This window comes from Sphaerodactylus townsendi, linkage group LG01, assembly GCF_021028975.2.
Source record: "Sphaerodactylus townsendi isolate TG3544 linkage group LG01, MPM_Stown_v2.3, whole genome shotgun sequence".
Classification (NCBI taxonomy): domain Eukaryota; kingdom Metazoa; phylum Chordata; class Lepidosauria; order Squamata; family Sphaerodactylidae; genus Sphaerodactylus; species Sphaerodactylus townsendi.
The window spans coordinates 58,202,697-58,222,994 of NC_059425.1; the positions used below are offsets into that span (position 1 = coordinate 58,202,697).

General features: G+C 41.5%; 1 protein-coding gene across 1 annotated transcript in view; it reads right to left on the minus strand.

The window, feature by feature from the left end:
• Nucleotides 1–20,298, minus strand: part of USH2A (usherin) — a 646,790-nt gene that overhangs the window by 16,469 nt on the left and 610,023 nt on the right. The window contains exons 64-66 of the mRNA XM_048504848.1: nucleotides 7,853–8,062; nucleotides 3,776–4,014; nucleotides 2,229–2,446 (exon numbers count right to left, since the gene is read on the minus strand). Of these exons, the coding sequence (XP_048360805.1) occupies nucleotides 2,229–2,446; nucleotides 3,776–4,014; nucleotides 7,853–8,062 (667 nt within the window). The remainder of the gene's footprint in view (nucleotides 1–2,228; nucleotides 2,447–3,775; nucleotides 4,015–7,852; nucleotides 8,063–20,298) is intronic.

The window sequence follows — 20,298 nt, forward strand, 5'->3', positions numbered from 1 at the left end:
TGTCAGATAATCAATCAATAGTATAATGCATTAGTACATAATCAAACACTGGCCCTCAAATGGAATGCTAGATGAAAGTCACTTTATGGATATGGGGGAGGTATGCTTATTTGCCATGATTTTGACTCTGCCCTAAAGCAAAGAAAGCTTGTAAGACAGTGACTTTTCATTTTTAATTACTTGTTTCAGAATCTAGCAAGGAAGATAAAACAAAAACCAGTGTGCCTGCACAACAGATTTGAAGAGCTGATGGAGTTAACAAGCTGAATAAATTAATGCAGTAATTAACTAACTAGACTTTATAATCAGTGTGACCTGTAATGATGGCTCCTAGGAGGCCAGCCTTTCATTGCAAAGCCGTTGTGGTAACGCTGCAGAAAAGTCAGCTTTTCAGATCACTAATTTTAGTAACTTTTACTGTGAAGCTATAATTGAAAATAGGAATCGTATAAAGAAACAATGTCCACCTGTATAATCTAACCCAAATAAAATACAGCTTTTGCCAGAAATGGTCATCAATGGCAAAATAGCCAATATAACCATAGTGTGGTTAATTTGGCCTTAATTCTGTGCTTAACCAGAGCTTTATCCTAGAATGATCAGTAAATGTTTCTTTGGGAATGGGTAAATTGCTACAGTTTAACCTATATCAGCTGTCATGGGAGGTCTAGAGGTTCCCTCTGGTGTAGTGTGATTGGTGGAAAGCCAGGCAAGGGCCTTCTCAGCTGCTGCCCTGTGCTATAGAATTCCTCCCCCAAGATGTACATTTGGCACTGTGGAGACAGGCCAGAATGTGTATAAATTTGTATTTAATCAAGAAATATGGAAATCCAAATGAACCAAAGATTGCAATGAATCAAAATGGGAGCTTCTGTATAGTGACCAGAAGCCTGCATTTTGCAGTAGGTCAAAGGAATGTTACCAGCTTGTCAGTGACTATGCAGACAAGCAAGATAACATCTTTAGTATCTTGTCACTGAGGGCCAACGTGACAGCAGAAATATGCAATTTATAACTTTGGTTTTTGGGTTAGAAATCAATGTGATTAGTTAAATGAATAAGTGTTTTTCTATATAGTTAAATGAACACAGAAATGATAATGAGAGATTCACATGTATTAGTATTTCACTATAATTCTATTGTGTTGGAATCAGTGTATGTATAATCTTTTAAATGTGTTAACATTTCAAACTGAGGAGAAAGGGAAATTTTATGATTAAAAGTATGTAGAGTCAGAATGCTGCATTGCTTGAAGGGGATATCTCTCTCTGGGAGAAAGCTAAGAAGAATAGGTTTTTCTTGGAGACAGCAAGCTAGTTTTATGGCAGCCCTTTGCATATGCATAGAGGGCATGACCTAACAGCGTTTGAGTAACAGAAGGAATGTAGAATAAGAGGCTGTCTTACTGTGACCAGGAGACAGATCTGACCAATGAGATTTTTAAGGTACATGCTTGTAGCATGTGAAAGGGGTATGGATTAATACGTAACTCTCATGATGATGATTGTGTGACGTCTGTATTCTGTAACTATAAAGACTGGGGTCTTTTGTATCAAGGGTGTGTCTCTCTCTCGAGCCACCCGGGAGAGTCAACCTTCTGTAACTTTCTAAATTCTGTGTCTATAAAATTGGGTCCTTTGTATGAAGTGTGGATTTGAAGTGTGTCCTCTTACCCTTAAGAGGACACCCTGGTCAGATACTTATGCTGTCCAGTAAACTTATCTTCTGTTTCAAAATTGCTTCTTGGGTGTTTTTCTAACTTAGTCTTAAACTAATTCAGCTGTATAGGACCAGAAACGCAGTCCTGGCCCCACAGCACCATTGCTATTGGGCTTCAGGTGTAGGCATCAGGAAATTAATTAATGCATCTGAAAGTTTCTGATCAAAACAATGTGGTTCAAACAAAACAAGAAAAGGGACATTCCATAGGAAATGTGCTGATAGACATTCCTACAGACTTGGCTACTAGCATGAGTCAGAGCTTTGAGATTAAGTACAAGGTTATGGAAGTATTGTGGGGGAATGAGATGGATAGACTTCAGTAGCATGTGTCTTTTAGTGTTCATTTGATTCCAGTTTGATTTGGAAAGTCCATCAACCTCTGGATGAGGAGTCCACTTAAATTTAGCCTGGGATAAATTATCTAATTATATAATGGGTGCCTAAGCCAAATGAAAAGTGGCTTGATAATTGATTATTCATTTCTTATGCTTGTCTCTACAACTCACCCTCTTTTTTGGTAACCAAACTAATCCATTCTGAAGAACTGCTGCCAACTGAATTGTAGGACACAACTCTCAGGTAGTATGTTGTGTAAGGTTGTAGATCACTCACAATGGAATTCTGGCCATTTCCTGTGTACTTCACTTCAATAGGACCAGGTTTACAATTCCTTTCTGTTTGCTGTAAATGGGGAGGGCAGGATATATACATGTGGAGTTCATACCTGGAAGAAAAGATGGAAGTTTTCTGACAAACAGCCGATAAGTACAAATTATTTTGTTACTAAGTTGGATCTTTACCTCCATTTTAATTGCTGCAGTTTTCTAAAATCCTCATTTATCATTGTAGTTCTATGCCCACAAACAATTACCTTTACTAGCAATGGGCAAAGAAACAAGTTTTCCATTCAGGCCTTGTATAATTTTAATAACTTGAACTTGATACTTTAATATCAGAGGCCCTTTCCGCACAGGCCTCTGGGCGCCCTCACGCCGGCAAGAATTCTGCCGGCGTGGGGGTGGAGGCCGTTCGCACGCAAGCGAGTGAGCGGCCCCAGCAGAGGCCGGCGCAGGAGAGGCGGCTCCGCATGGAGCCGCCTCTTCCCTGTCCCTCTCTTACTTGCCTTGTCCCCGTCGTCGCCCTGCTGTCTTCCTAAGCCCCGCCCACGCTGCCCTCCGACCTCCAGGGGTTGGAGGACAGCGTGGGCTGGGCTTAGGAAGACAGCAGGGCGACGACGGGGACAAGGCAAGTAAGAGAGGGAAGGGGGAAACAGCGTGTTCCTGGCGGTGCCGTTCGCACCGTGCCGCAGGGAACACGCTGTTTTCTCAAAAACACCCCTTTAAAGGGGTGTTTTTTAGGACAGCCTGACGCCGCCCTGAGGGAGGGGAAGGGGAGCCAGGTCGGCGCTGCTGCGTTTCAGCAGTGCTGCCTGTGCGAACGGTGGCCTGGGGGCGGCGTTTTACCGTCCCCAGGCCGCCATTTTTGGCCCGTGCGGAAACGGCCAGAGTTAAAGCAAGCATATTAAAGAACAGACCTAATAATCACCTCTAATAGATTTAATGAGAAATTCATTTCTGAGTGTAAACCCCTTGCTCAAGGGATCCGTTCCTTCCAAATTTTAAGCAGATAACAGATAGCATTTCTGTTTTATAAGCTATTAATTTTTTCACTTGTAGATTGGGCACAAGGAACCCTGAACTGGTATAGATTCCCTTTCTTCCCCTGATGCAGGATCCTAGGAATTTTTTTAAGCAAGCAGATAATGGGAGTAAACCATTTCTCCCTCTCATATCTTGCCATTCTATATTCTGCTTATTTCTGCATTGTCCTTTTCCCCCAATTAACTTCTGGCCATGGATCCCAATAAGAGAAGTACAGCAAGATGACAGTTTAAATTTAGCAACTTAAAACAAATCTCATAAAACAACTGTATATTAAATAGAACTGATCCATTTCAAATCTGGTTAGATATATCCTGATTAGGACATTCTGGTTAGGATATATTTTATTTTTGATTTAGTACCACCATTCTTAGTAATTCTTCTAATATTACCTTCTAACAATGCCATTGGGTTCCTGTGGTGCATCCCATTTAAAAGAAGCATTCCTTGAGGTCACACTATGCACTTTGGGAGGCGGCTGTAGTGAAGGTGGAGCTGGCTGAGTGGTGAGTTCTGCCACAGGTCCTTTGCTGCAGCAATTGAAACAGGTGCAGGCCTCTACTCCAACAGAATATGTAGTAAATGGCTTAAGTCCGTGGATTGTTTGCTGGGTGGCAGTCCCTTCAGACATCTGATAAGAAAGAACACAGCACATCATGTTGGGAATAGAAAGGTAGCATAATGAAGCATTCTCTAGGCCTAGGATCCTTAGTTGGATAAACTGTGCTAAGGTAGTCTACCATTTTCAGTTAATGTCCACTTAAGTGGATTGAGCAACCTTCAACACAAGAAAGCATGTTTTAAAATATTTCTTTGGGAGGGAAAACCTCTCCCCATTTAATGAAATGTACAAAAAATCTGCACAGAGAGCATAACACAGTCACTATAGAAAATCCTGTTCAGTCTTGCTGGCATTAATTATCAGCTACATAGAATCTCATACTGAACTTTTGTAGAATAGTCAAAACAAAAATCTTTGATCATAGTAGGTAGTTACCATCCATTCAAAAATAGTGATTACCTCATCCTTTCCTCATGCTACAAACTACCTTCTTTGATATATTAATTCAACACCACTGGAGAAAGAAGAAAGTTTTGTTTAGATTATGCAACAGCAAAAACTCCTAGATTTTAATAGATTTAATTGTGTTGTATTGTGCCATAGAGTCCCTTCCCACTTATGGAAACTCTATGAATTTAAGACCTCCAAAATGTCCATTTGTTAACAGCCTTGATCAGGTCTTGCAAGTGGAGGGCCCTGGCTTTCTTTGTTAAATCAACCCATCTCATGTTGGGTCTTCCTCTTTTCCTGATGCCTTAAAATTTTCCTAGCATTATTTTCCTATCATTGATTCTTGTCTTCTCATAATGTGACCAAAGAATGATAGCCTCGGTTTAGTCATTCGTACTTCTAGGGTCAGTTCAGGCTTGATTTGATCTAGAACCTACTTATTTGTCTTTTGGCAGTCTACAGTATTTGTAAAGCTTATCTCAAATATCACAATTCAAAGGAGTCAACTTCCTGTCAGCTTTCTTCACTGCACAACATTGACAGCTATCATAGTAACAGGAAATACAGCAGTATAAATTATCTTGATCTTGGTCACCAGTGACACATTCTTACACTCAAGAATGTTGTCTAGCTGCTTTATAGCTGCCCTTCCCAGTGTCAGTCTCAGTGCAATCTTCCCAGTGCAATCTTCCCAGTCCCAGTGCAATCTTCCTTTTAGTTGATGATGGAGCCAAGAAATAGGAAATCTTGAACAATTTCAGTTTCTTTATTGCCAGTCTTAAAGTAGTCATCCCTTTTGTCTTCTTGATGTTCAGCTGTAATCCTGCTTTGGCATGTTATGCTTTAACCTGCAGCAATAATCATTTCAAGTCTTCACTATTTTCGGGCGGTAATGTGGGATCATCTGCATATCTGAAACTGTTGATGTTCCATCCACCAATTTTTACTCCACCTTCATCTAAATCTAATCCAGTTTTCTTTATGATATGTTCTGATACAGATTGAAGAGCTACGTCTAACATCCTTGTCTAACATTTTTGCCCATTAGAAACTATTCTGTTTCTCCACACTCTATCCTAATAATAGCCTCTGGCCCAGCGTACAGATTGAGCATCAAAACAATCAGATGTTATGGCACACCCATTTCCTTTAAAACTAGCCATAGCTTTTCATGATCCACACAGTAAAAAGCTTTGCTTTAATCTATGGAGCTGATTCTCTTCAAAAAATTTCTCATATGCTCTAGTAACCAATGTAAATTGGCAATATGATATCCAGTGCCTCTTTCTTTTTTGAATTCAACTTGAACATCTGGAAATTCTCATTCCATATGTAGTAACAGTCTTTGTTGTAAGATTTTGACCATCATCTTACCTTCATGAGAAATTAATGTGATGGTCCAATAGTTGCTGCAGTTTTTGATATCTCTTTATTTTGGAACTGGAATGTATATTGAGAGTTTCCAGTCTAAGGGCTACTGTGGTCCTATAATTTAAGTGTGTTCCTATATACAAATTTAAGACGTTGGTACCATGATGGGTTCTGACACAGGCATCTCCTCACAGATAATAAAATCGCCAGCTCCTTAACTGTTATAACTTCATTTTTATTCTGAGTACACCACTGGCCAAAACAATGAAAATCAGAAGCCACACTGTAAACAGCACATGAAGGCTAATAATATTCTGTGATAGATGCTTCGGAACAGTCTTGATTTTGACTCTAGTTTGTTTACTGATGTTAATAAAACACATTTTATCTTATGATGGTCTTTGAATTTTCTACAAAGGGAGAATAAACAGAAAAATGATTCCAGTGAAGCACTGACTATTTTAATAACAGAAATATGAGTAAACCAGTAAAATTAAACTTTGCTCCATTTCGCTATGATTTATTAACGCTTTGGAGGATTCCTCTATAATTCATTTTTACTAAATATGGTAATTGCCCATTTTTTGTTAGAAAAGGATTAAATAGTAAATAGTATTTTATTTATTTTTAATACATTTATTAAAATATTATTTTATACATTTTTATCTATACCTGAATAGAGAAAATAATGTTATTTCTGTTAATAGCAGAAATAAAGACAGTGGTGGGATTCAAATAATTTACCAACTGGTTCTGGTGGTGGGATTCAAATAATTTACCAACTGGTTCTGGTGGTGGAATTCAAATAATTTAACAACTGGTTGTTTACAAGCACCATTTTAATAACCGGTTCTGCCGAAGTGGTGTGAACCTGCAGAATCCCACCACTGACGATATACCATTAACTGTGACAACTTACAAAGAGAACCTTAAGGTTGTTCTAAAGGGAGTACTATGCCCTCATCTTAAAGGGTAATTTTAATCTAATCTTCATGTTCCAATAAGAGCTTGATCTCCATGTATTTGATAGATTGACCTAAAAGGAATAGCCGTAAGTGAATAGAAAAGGTGATTAGAAAAATTCTTGCTTTTTCCCCATTTCCAAGCCAAAGAGTCTGGAAAATGTGGATCTAGCAGAATCTTTGCTATGTGTTTTGAGTAAATAGTCTGCACAATATTATAATAGCATTAATTCTCAAAGATTTCATTATTTTTAAATAGGATCATTCTACGCTATCAAAGTCCTTTGCAGCATCTAACAATAGTGACAGAGTTAACTGTTGCAAAAATTGTTCTACTATTGTTCCAGAATTCTTCCCCTTCATTGTACCACCTCACTCTTTGAAGTGTGCAGAATGCTTCTTTGGTTTGCTTCCAGTATGGTTTCATGAAATCAGGCAACCCAAATGTGCTCTGTGGGGGAGATGTGGGGTTTTCCCCCCAGACAATAGCTATGCGAGGATAATAGACCCCTATGTAAATCATCAGTTGTGCTGGGCTACCTGAAGGAAGTATCTGATTTTGAAGAATATTTTTGCATCCGAATGACTGAATTTGACAATTTTTATAGACATTTTTCATCCGAAACTAAAAAAAAAAACTTTTAAAACATTTTTCATCCAGGCCTTATGCTGCTACACCATGAACCTAGTAAATTTGCCTTTCTGCATTCTTTTCCAGTCTCACACCATTCCTATGATAACACAAAAGTTCTGTGTCATCAGTATATCATACATTATGTGAATTCATTAAGAACATCAAGAATGCTGAACAACTACACCCACTTATTACATGTGCTAATGTGTGTAACATGTGAACTATAATTGAAAATGACTTAAGAAAATATTTTGAAAGAATAATACTAAATCAAAAATTTAATTGGGTCAAAGACAAATTGATGATGTATATTTTATTCATTTATTCACGTAAAACATTTATATGCTGCCTTTCCACCCAGAGTTCCCAAGGCTGCAATCAAGGCATTAATACCTTTTTAAAAATTAAAACTGCATGTAAAATACAGCCATAAAAATGAAACAATACAAAACATATAGACCTAAAACACACACAGACACACAATACTCACCACCACATCATTCCCTTTAGTATTTTTGGAAAATAGTCTGTAGAGACTGACTATTCCATTTGGCTTAAGTGGAGGGCTGATGTTCACCACAGCTAAAGTTGAAGCCACTGTACCAAACTGAGGTGCATGAAGGCCTTGAGGAGGGGCTGGGCCTGTCTTGCATCGGGTCCAACTGCTAGCAGCCCGGCCCACAGAGTTAACTGACCAAACCTGAAAATGCAAATAAAAAGCTGGGAAATTATCAGAAAGTCCTAAATGGTCTATAGGAAAGATTTACATATTTGCATAATTTCTAACTAACATAGTGGCATCGTTTTCCTCCGAGACAGAACTGGTGTGTTCATCTTAATATTTTCACAACATTCTAACATGCAACAGTTAAGGGGCATATTGAAGTGGATTAGGCTATTCAATTAGAATGAGTCAAAGCTCTGAAAATGGTGGGTCAAGACTGACATATACCTATGAAATGCCATGGAAGAACTTTTTATATTTACATGGCCATTCAAAGGGTGGCTGTTTGATTTTATGGTGAGAGCTTTAAAGCCATAATAAATAGTGCAGAAGGCTAACAACAGGACTGAAATAAAGGAAGAAAAACCATATGCATACTGGACACCAATTTCCCCCTTGACCTTCTCCACTTCTGGAATCTTTAATTAACAAATATCGCTTGAAACCTTTCATCCTCAGAAGATACTATACAGCAGGCAGACTGCATCTTAGTTAGGCCAAGGAACTTAATTAAACCTTCAGGTGAAATCAGATAACTGTTGTCTCATGATAAGGTAGCCAGGTAACTGTGTATCATGTCTACCTGAAGGCTCAACTTGTGACTCACGAGGTCTCCTTAAATCTAACCACACAGAGTAACCAAAAGAACAGATAATAATCATATAAGACAACCAAATAGCCTTCCTGAGTTAATCATCAAAGATTGGAAAATATTCTATCACACATTAGAATAACCACCAGACCAGTTCCTCATAAGGTAACTCTTGACTATTTTCTGTTGGTATTTTTGCAAGTGTCTGTCACAAACTCAGACATGAAAGGATTAACTGTGTGCATGCAAACTAGTTACTGAGGTCACAGTTTATGATCAGTATATTGATTAAGACATAGGTTAGTTTGCCCAGCATTGCTAACATGCCACTGGTCGAGTAGACAGAAAGTTATACAGTAAAGTATGGCTGTTTCTGCACGGGCAGAAAACAGCGCCCTAGGAACGGTAAAAACACCATCCCTGTGGTGCTGTTCGCACAGCTGGTGTGAAAATGCTGCTTTTGAACCTCGCTCAACGAGTAAGGTTTTTCAAAAGCGGTGCCTTCCACCCGCTGCCGTGTGAATGGCAGTGGGTGGAAGGTGGCATTTTCCCCGCACTCGCCCCAAACGCCTCCTCACCTCCTCTTGCGTTTTGTCCCTCTGTGGAGGCCAGGGAACACACCTCCTGGCCTCCATCCCTGCAGCAATCGCACTGGCCATGGGGCGTGTCCCCTGGCCTCCACAGAGCGATAGAAGCCAGGAGACGGTAAGGAGGCTTTTGGAGGACTGTGCGGCCATGAGCAGCTGCGCAGCTGTGCAGAAGCAGCCTATGTTTCTTTGTTTGACCACATGAGATCTAGTCATTTATTTAAAACAGCAACTGTGTATTGGTCTCTTTAATGCTACTCTGCTAATATATTCAACTTATGCCAACATTTTCTAGCATTAAGAGTAATACAAATTGGCAATGGATATACTACAATGACCTTGAGCCTAAAGCTCCAAAAAAGAAGACTGATAATGTCAGGCTGTAAACGTCTTGTATTAGAACAGAAAACAAAATGTTTTTATCACTGTAGAAACATTACATCTGGAGTGCCAAAGGTTCGCCACCACTGCTCTAGGTAGAGAAGGGCTACAGGAAGCCAGGGGGAGGGGGATGTCGGGGCATCGGGAGGGGGGGCGTGGTCTTTGGGCTCCTTCCGTGCCCACGTCCACGATGATATGGGCAAAGCAGAGGGAGCCCAAAGATGATTAGTTGTGCCCAGAGGCAGATACGCCTCTGGCTTTCATTACTGAATGCAACATTGTTTTCAAAGGGAGTCTGTGTGTGAATGGAATTCATGCAATTGATCATCTAGTAACATTAACTTATTACTGAATTAAAAAAAACATTCTCTTGAAAAGAGCACCTATGTTAGCATCTCTTCATATTGGTTCTGCCAGCATGCTCATATTGTTATATCATTACAAACAGGTGTGGGGTTCAGTTCTAGGAATCCATGATACAGCTGCTAGAACTGGGCCTGATTAAAAGCTGCTAATCTCTGTGAACTGTGCCCACTGATTTTGTTTTTGTCAGCTTCCCAAAACCAGGTGATCTGCAGACTATAGAAAACTCAGCACTTATTAAAACACAGCCTCCAACAAATCTGCATGAAAATTAAATTTCACTTTCATCAAGGAGGGAATAAACATATGGAAGGATGTATAATCTTATTTATCAGATACCATTTGTATAATTAAACACGAATAGCATAAAAGGTTGACTGAGGTCATCATTTGCATGAGTAAGTAATTTGTAGAGTGTCAGGTACAATAGATGGAGTAGATGGATGTGTGATAGTATAGGGTTAAATTAGACTCAATAATAGTGAAATACACAGTGATCAATCAGAATGATAGATCTAAATGGCAATACAAGAGGACTGTCTGTGTGATTTTTCATATTACGTATGCCTTAGTAAGCTTTCATGTTGAAAAGTTCTCACTGCAGTAAAAAATTCTCTTCGGTGATCTTTTCCACTTTTGGGTAAGGCAAAACTTCACCATTCACTTAACAGTGTAAAAAAGCCATAGACTTCTATTCTTCTGTATCATGAATACTTAAGCTGAGCTGCAGAAGTATACAGCAGTTGCAGGAGACACCATGATCCATCTGTTCCCAGATTCCGCTTCAACCCCAGAATCAAAGCTGACTGCATCACTAGGCCCCTTCTACACATGCAGAATAATGCACTTTCAGTGTACGTTGCAGCTGGATTTTACTGGGAAGAATTGCAAAATCCACCTGCAAACAATTGTGAAAGTGGATTGAAAGTGCATTGTTCTGCATGTGTGCAAGGGGCCTAAGGCAAAGACAGCAGCAGTTGGAAAAAATCTGGTGGCGTAATGTCACTAATCTATGTAAAGTATCCCTAATGTGCCTCACAAAGCCCAACAAGCCAATTGCCAGAAGAAAACATCCTATATCAGTGAAGTCTTTGTTTTAAACAAAAGTACAGCAATTTAACAGCACTTGTTCATTTCAGGGACCATGTTTGCTTTATGAATTGCATTTTTTGAAGATAAATGTGAATCACTCCTGCAAAGACTGAAAGTAAAGGATCTGAACCAATCAGATATGCATTAATCCTTTGCGAATGTTTTTTTCATGCTCCAATCATGCTCCATTCTCAATCATGCTCAAATGTTAAGGGTGCTTCTGCACAACTGATTCCCCCAAGTGAGGATTACACTAAGTAAGAAATAGAGTACAAGTCGGCAGGGGCATATCTGCAACAGGGACATGGGGGGTCAATTGACTCCTGGTGCCAGCCATTGCATCATGTGGGGGGGGCGCGCAAAACCACTCTCCACACCTCTCCTGAGAAAAGGCGCCCCCACCAGGGCCGGAAGCCTACTGCGGGCCCATCGGGCACCCCTCGGCCCAGCCCCGCCAGGCTGCCGGGGACTGCTGCCACCCTTCTCAGCTGGCTGAAGGAACAGCCTGGTGAGGCCAGACCTGGCGGGGCTAAACCAAGAGATGCCTGGTGCCTGGCAGGTCTGTGGCAGCCCCCCCCCCGGCCTGGCCCCACCAGGCTGCCCAGGTTATTGGCCTTCTCCACATCTAATTCTGAGTATGCCCCCTGCCTATGTGAACTTAAATCCACAGATGGGGAACATATTCATTCCAACAGGTTTTTTCTGCAGACTTAGTGGACCTCCTAAGTCTGCAGAAAAAAATGAAACTTAAAAAAATAGGGGGGCTAAATCCACCCAAACAACACAAAGCATTCTGTACACATTCACAGAGAATGTTCCTACTGTTGGCAGCTGCCAGGATCCCTGCAGGCCAGAGGTAGCCGCTTCAGACCAGCTGAGGCTCTGACAGATATATAGAGAGGTGTGGGAGGTGACTTTCTTGATTTGCTGAGATCGGAAGAGAAGGGGGGGGATCTCAGCAGGTTCAACAAAGGGTGGACGGGATTCCCCCTACAACTTTTGAAGGCACCCTCTTGTTATTTTATCATTTTAATTGTTCAAATATTTTTTATGTTTGCCCCCTTGGGGACCCTGATTAGGTGGAAAGGCAGCATAAAAATGTTTTAAATAAACACATGCATATGCCTCATAACTACTGTTTCCTATTGTGGGGAAATGTGAGCTAAGGATACCATACACTGATCTGTGTAGAAGTTGATGGTTCTACATGCTGATGGCATTCTGGTGCATTTGAGCTCTGTGACTTATGCTGGCACAGAAAAGGGCAGGCTATAAATCAAATAAACAAACAAATAAATAACATTTACACAAGCAACCCTTTATAGAGTGGAAGTTTCACAATCTATATTTACCTGAACAGCAGTGCTGAACACAATGTATAAATGCAGAATGGAAAAAACGAGTTCAAAGACAGTCCAAATGAGTCAAGTTTTACCAATAGGAACTGTGCATACATACCAAAGGGCAATTACATGGACTAAAATACATTTACATTTGCACTGAAAATGGTACAGGTTGGATGCAATTTAAAGTAAGAGGTACATGAACTGAGAACTATGTGATCATGTTTATTTTGGACTCTGAAGACACATGCAGTCATTGAGCTACTGAAAAAGCTAACATCAACTCTCGTTGAATTTTAATACTATATCCATGGACAATGCATAAACATTTCATTTGAGAATCTTAAACTATCCTTCAAGTGATGGATTCAAAGGGAAAATGGGAACAAAAAGTACTTATGCCTTGAAATCATAGACTATTATTGTCTCCTCCATAATTTAGGCTTACATCATACTGCACGGACCCCAAACTCAGAGCCCTGCCAAAATCTCTATCATCATTAGAAGGTGCACAAGCTTAAGAAAGCCATAAGAAGACTCCAGATTCATCTACCCAAGCAGTAATTCTGATGTCTTGGTCTTCATTTTCTTGGCCTGTTGCCCAGAGAGCACTTTGAAAGAAGAAAAGGCTCCGTGGAATCCATTTATTTAGAGAGCTACGGAATTCTAGGCAAAGCAGAAGAAACTCATTTGGGTGGCTGTAAAATGCCCCTTTATAGAACTCCAGTCCTACAGACAATTATGTCACAAACTTACTAGCAGCCAGAGGTTCCTGCTTGAGAGCAGCAGGGAAGGCAGGGTTGGCTGCTGAGCAAGCAACATGTTGCCCTGCAGACAAACCATGGGAGTAGGCCGGATCAGGGGATTGCCATGGTGTCAGCAGCAGGACAGGGCCACGGGATTCAGTGCAAGGTAATAGAGTTTGTGCAATTCTGACCCTTCTTTCTGGTTCAGGAGCCATGTTTTCTGCTTTTGCTGCTTCTTCATTCACTCATTGTTGGAAGCTCTGGGGATCTTCAGCAGGCATCAGACAACATCAAGTAGACTCAATAACCTGCTGAGGATGTTGGAGATTTTAGTAAAGCATCTGTGAGCTTCGGGAGACTTTGGGAGCTTCTGGACAGCATTGGGCTACTTTGGAAGGAGGTGGAGAGTGATAGCAGGCTTTGGTCAACCTTAACACCTTCCAGAAGGCATCGGGTAGCGTTTGAACGAGACAGAGAGTGGCAGCAAGCTTCAGATAGATTGGGACCTTTTGACTGCTATCAGGTGGGGGTGATCGGAAAGTGGTGGCTAGCATGGATTGCAGTGACCAGATCTCTGCTTGCTGGAGCCATGTGGAGCAGCTCCTTTGGATCATGTGACACCTGGCACTCCTCAGCTGGATGGATCCCCCCCCACCTGATGCATGGAGCTCTGGTCAGTTTCACAGTTGTTCCTGCCATTTTGTGTGCTGCTGCAGAGATTCTCCATGCCTCTGCCATTTGGTGAAGGTTTTTCTAATCATCACTGCCATATACATATGGCAATGCTGTTTTGGTATGACGATCAAGCTGTTGTCACGGTCATAAACAGGGAGATCTCTCGCTCTGAGAGGATCATACAGCTGGTGTGGAAATTGGTGGTCACTTGCTCAGTTGCTGACTCCTCATTTGCAACAATATATATTCCAGACACTGATAATGGCATCATGGACACACTGTCTCGCTTCCAGAAGAAGAGATTTTGATCATTGGTGCCCAGAATGAACAATACTTGGATCCTTTCCCACTGGAACTCTGGAGCCTTGGCAATAAATCATAACTCAGGGGTTTTCACAACCTTGGCCCTGTCCACACAACAGGCCTGCAAGTGGGCCATTTCTTCCTTTTTAATCTTTGTGGCTGCATCAGGATCCTCTGTCCCCAGCCTGCTCAAGAGGGTCTGCTACTGTGCAACCTGGCTCAATTACAGGTGATTGTGTTACAGGCCATAGCCATTAGATATGACAGAAGAACAATCCCTAAATAGTAATTCCTTTAGTGTCACTCTTCCAACAGTTTGCAGATTGTAGTCCAGTGAATGTACATGTATCTTTACTATACTGAACCTAGGAGATGGAGAAGAATGGATGGGGGCAGATGTCTTATCTTCCACTGCATCCATGGATTCAATGGTAACATGCATGTGCTTTGCAACCCTCATCAAGACTTCCTGGAACAATCCTAAATTTATCATATCTGTTTGTCTAGAGTAGTGGTTCTCAACCTGGGGGTTAAATGACCCTTTCACAGGGGTCGCCTAAGACTCTCTGCATCAGTGTTCTCCATCTGTAAAATGGATAAATGTTGGGGTTGGGGGTCACCACAACATGAGGAACTGTATTAAAGGGTCGCGGCATTAGGAAGGTTGAGAACCACTGGTCTAGAGACTTCTTAGGGTATGAATATTGCTAAAAAGGAACAGGGATAGCAACTATAACTTACAGTGAAGAGTAACAAAAGCCCATACCACATGCAAACTGCAGCCCAACTTTCTTTTAGTGATCATACCACTCTATGCAATAAAAGCATAGATGGAGTTAGAATAGACCGGCCATTTTTTGTTGGTTCCAAGCCTGAGCAGAGTCTTTAGATCAAGGTGCCAAACCAGGACAAACTTAAATTGTCAGACAATCCAACCTGGTATGTAGATGTATGTAGATGTATACATAATAACGTCTAACAGTGCAGTTTCCATAACTGCTTTCCTTCAACGTGTAGCTATAAAAAATAAGGAGTTTGGAATTTAAAGATTACCAGAGTTTCAGACAACACTTGTGCCTTTTAGTATTCTTTCGCATCAATAATGAAGATGAGATGCAAACGCATTTAACTCCAAAAGGCAGACAATTTAATAATTTGTTTCCTATGGGTACATAATGAGATAGTTAAACCATTCCCAGGAGAGAGATAAGCGGATATTAAAAGGTCTTTCCAATACCTATAATGGCTAAGGGCAACAGCTAATTCAATAGATTCAATAAAAAATCACTACTTCTTTCAGTGCTTCTGATTTATTACTTTGGCTATTGTTAGCCATCACTCATTTTAGTTTGGTTTTCACTGCTCATAAATTATGCCTTATAAATAAAAAGATACAATCATATCAATTTGTCCACAGCTCTGAGGTATATTTTACCATGGTACTCACACTAATGTCTTTTTAAAAGGTAGGATTCTTATTTGAATATGTCAGAATCACGACCTAACCAAGGAGTCTTAAGTAGTGCATGGGGGAGGGAGTGGGGAGTGCTTGGGTTTAAGAAATAAACATAAATTTGCAAATCATTTATGTGTTATACAGAGAGATTTAGAAAGGTGAGAATTTGGTCAGCAATAGATTACCTTTTAACTGTGTTGTGTATTAAAGATTTTGAAGCAGCTTGAGATCAGTTTCCTATTATTCCCAGAGGCTGGGAATAATACCCTGAGTAGCTTAGAGATAGAGGGAACCTTGTCACACCCCTGGCCAGGGATTTTACAATGAGAACTGAGGATGCCTGCTCTAATGAGGGACAATGAGAATGCCCTAGGTGTTGCTGCCTTTGGCTTTGGCTACTACAGTTGAGCAGAGCAAATGGTGGGAAGAGAAACTTCCCATCAATGGAACTGGAACACACACGCCACAGCAACATGGTGCCAATGCCTGTTCTTGAGCAGCAATTCCTGCACTTCACATTATCCTGCAAAGCAAACAGATCAATTTGTGGTTTTCCCCAAAGATGGATCAGCTCCCTGACATAGGATCAGATTAGGGACCAATCCTGGTAGGCCAGGTAACCCTGATTCAGAGTGTCAGACATAATCCAGATACTGGCAATGTGAATGGTCAACAGAAAGAGCCCCTGTTGTACCATCCACTGTCAGATACATGCCAACTTGGGGCACAAACATGTGGAGGCTGCCTATTGATATTGGATCCAGATAGTTCTCCTGGGCTGATTTTTCATGGTGAAATTGTACCGTTGTTAGCACAGGGAATACTTTTCAGCAGCTGGGAATTCTTCTCGGCTCCCAGTGCTGTAGTGTGTCTGCCACATTGTTGTCCTGGCGGCGCCCCATCAGGAAAACAGTAGGAGTGTAATCTTGATGCCCTTTGTTCAGCAGAGAGCTACCTGATCACCCCTTTAGAGAGCAAAGAATGAACCTCCTACAACAGCAGCAGAGGTGGGTGACAGACAGCATACTGCAACTCAGAGAAAACTGGCAAGAAAGACAATTCCAAATGGTAGCCCAGCTTTACCATCCTCAAAACTCCATTGTTGTCAGTAATGGCTACTCAAGATGAAACAAGTTGGGGCAGTCAATTAAAAAGAAACAAACATGAAGTAAAGAGGGAGGAGTCTTTCCCCTGGGTTGAATCCCAGGAATAGACGTCCCTCACTTCTTCCTCTTTTGGGAAGGGGTAAATATTTGGCACAGGGCTGTTGGGAGGCAGAGCAGTTTTGATTCTGCAAAGCAGTAGAACACAAGGCGAGGGAAACTGTCAGTTATTAAAGGAATGACGAGAGAAATATCTCCACTGGTTCTTCGGTGAGTGGTTTGAGATATTCAAGCACTATGATATGGATGTCCATATCTGTCCAGAGTTTGTCGAGCTGACAGAATATCCAGTGACGTTAATGTGTGCTTGCCGAAGCCTAACCCTTTCAAGTGGAGTCTCCTGGCCAAGTGTTTTAGGCTTGACTGGTAATGAGCCAGTACAGGAGGCATACCATTTACAGGCAAATTGAGTAACGACACATGTGCCATAAAGGTAGCCACCATTGTTTCAAGGAAGCAAATGAAGAAAACCTATGCCCAAATAGGTCAAAAATCCTTTCTTCCTTATCCTGAGGAGAAGACATGCTTACATTGTCATTATGGGATGGGACAGCAGACACAATCATATAGCTTAGTTGAGGAAAGGAATCCACAGCCTTCCTTCTGAACCCTATACAGGCTTTCCAATCTATCATTAGGTGAAGGCCTAGTAATGAGATTATACCAATCCGATCTCATCAAGGACAGGGGAGATGTGGCAATAGACACCAGATTATTGTCAACACCCAAAGGCAGCTGACGCCCCGGTGAGGCAGATTAGATTTAGAAGAGCAGAGCCTGGCCATCTGGACCAAGCACCCTGAGAAGAGACACTTATTATTCAAGGGTGAAGATGTGAGTGGTCCTGAAGAGCACCCATCAGAGTTTCTGTGTCAGTCAGAGGATCTCTAGACTGACCCAATAGACTGTCCAATGGGATTGGCTATGATGAGCCTTGGCACTGATGAGATCTGCTCTGACAAGCCTTGGTGCCAAATAGATCAGCTCTGACAAGTCTTAGCATCAAGTGGTTCAGCTCCAACAAGCTTTGCCACTGAGTGGGATGGCTGCAATGAGCACTTGGTTCTGAGTTTTGAAGCCAAGTGGTTTGGCTCCGATGAGCCTTGGTGCCAAGCAGTTTGGCTCTGAGGAGCTTTGGTGCCAAGCAGTTCAGCTCCAACAATCCTTGGCACTGAGCAGTTCAGCTCCAATGAGCCTTGGCACTGAGCGGTTCAGTGCTGATGAGCCTTGGGGTTGGTTCTGAATGGTTCTGATGGAAGTCACCACAGGCAGTGGGTCCAGAGGTCAATGTGATCTTGACAGTGCTTGGCAACTCGAATGATTTGTGGCAGCCAATTGCCTGGTCAGGGGAGACAACCACCTTTTAAGAAGAATGGCCTTTTAATGATTTTTCACCATTCTTTGCCTTAGGATCTTTCCATTGAGGGGGTTCCAAAACAGCCTGGGACAAAGCTCCTGTGAGGAGGGACAGAAATGGAGGCTGGGAAATGAACCCTTTTCTCCCTTGCTCTGAAGCACACAAAAGGAGTCAGAGACTTATCTTATAGGACCACTTCAAGGCCCCATTCTGCTTAGCCTTGCGTAGAGAGAGGCACAGGCCTTGCCAAAGAAGTCGTGAAAAGGGCAGAGCCCTTAACTTCCATGGTGAAAGGGAAAGGTGCTCAATTTTGGAAAAAAATATCTCACAGAGTCTGAGGCCTGATGCAAGCTGAAGAAAATCAGCAGAGCTAAAGAGAGAATTTCTAGAAAAGGCAAAACCCTTCACTACCATCACGGCAGAAGAGAAAAAAAACCCTCACAATTTTCACAAAGATTACCACACAGGACCTGAGGCCTAGAAGGAGGTAAAAAATTCAGCAGACCTGAACTTTTTAAAAAGGGGCAGAGCCCTTCTCAACTTCCATCAGAAGAGAAAAAACTCACAATTTTGATGAAGAACTGCCCCACAGGGCCTGAGGTTTGGTGTGAGGCAAGGAATCAGCAGAGTTGAAGTAAGTACTTCTTTATTCCAAATTGAAGAACGGAAGGAATAGCATTACTCCCTCTCCCATCACATGACCATTTGGGCAGAAATCTTTCTTCCCAAAGGGAGGTGTGGGAGAGCAAGTGCTCTCCAGGACAAGAATTAGGGATTGCTAATCTAACAAAATAAATAGCCTATCAAAATTTCTAGATCCCCCATTAACCAGTAAAATGAACTTTTGCTAAAATTCCTACAAGGAAATGAAAGGTATCCAACATTTCTGACCTCAGTTGAACTGTTAATGTCAAACCCATGAAGTTGGACTTTTGATGACTGACAGCATTTTTAAAGTGTTATGAAGAGCCGGCCGGTAGTGCCTTAATTTTAGCTTCATTCAGCTGAAGGAAATCTAGTTGCATTTAAAATTTTATGGCCAGCAAACAAGCCTCCAAGAGAGAGGAAGCAGAATCAATATTGTACTTAAGTGAAATATAAATCTGGGTTTCATCAGCATAATAGAAAAAAATCAATCTCTACACTTATGAATAACATGTCTCACAGGCAACATATAAATTGTCAACATTGGTGGGATATGAATACATCCCTGAGGGATGCCACAAGTTACATCAATGGGAGAGGAACAGACACACACACACACACACACACATATACTTTAACAAAATAGATGGCTAAGAAGGAACAAACCTGTCCCAGTCCTGTCAGATTGAGACAAGCTTGCCCAATTTCAGAGTGAAACTCAATAATTAATTAATTAACTAATTAAGCACAGGTAGTGAAAAACTTATGGCAAATCCAATCACACATGGCTTACCCAGAGGCTTATTGTGCGGCAGAGATGACAGCAGAGCAGCTTTACTTCGCTACCATCACAACATCCGCACAGTTTCATCCATTATACCTTTTTCTGGGTGGGTAAACAACTTGCATAATTTGCCTTCTGTTCTTTGGAATGGTTGAAACCTTCTGCAGGTCTCGATGTCCATTTTTTTCTTTTTGTGCTGAGATTCATTTACATCTACTGCAACTGGTCTATAATTGTTTGCTGTTAGCAGTAAAGCCCATTATATGAACAAATACAACAGGTTCTAGAAAACTGTTAGTGGGTTAACAGTACCCACCAAGGGGGCCAACCCCTCCTGCCTTTTCTCCCCACTTAGCCCCACAATTTGCCACAGATAAGGAAAACCTAACCTAAATATGCAATAGGAAAAAAGCTTACTTATAGATTCTCCCTTCCCCCTGCAACATAGGCAAGCTCCCCTGACTTTGCATAGGGACTTTCTTTTCTCAGATCCCCTCCACACACCCTTTCAGGCTCCCTTTAATTTTGCAACTGGGCTCTTCAGGCTCAGATGTGGCTTGACAGAGCTTGTCCCATGTTCTCAGGCATGAAGTTCTTCAAAGTTCACCACAGGGCCTAGTCCAGATAGGGAGAAACACACTGTGAGGGGAGGAGGGGATTATTGCTTCCTCCTGCACTTTCCTCCCTTTTCAAGTTTTGCTGCCATCAAAGAAGAACTGGCCTTG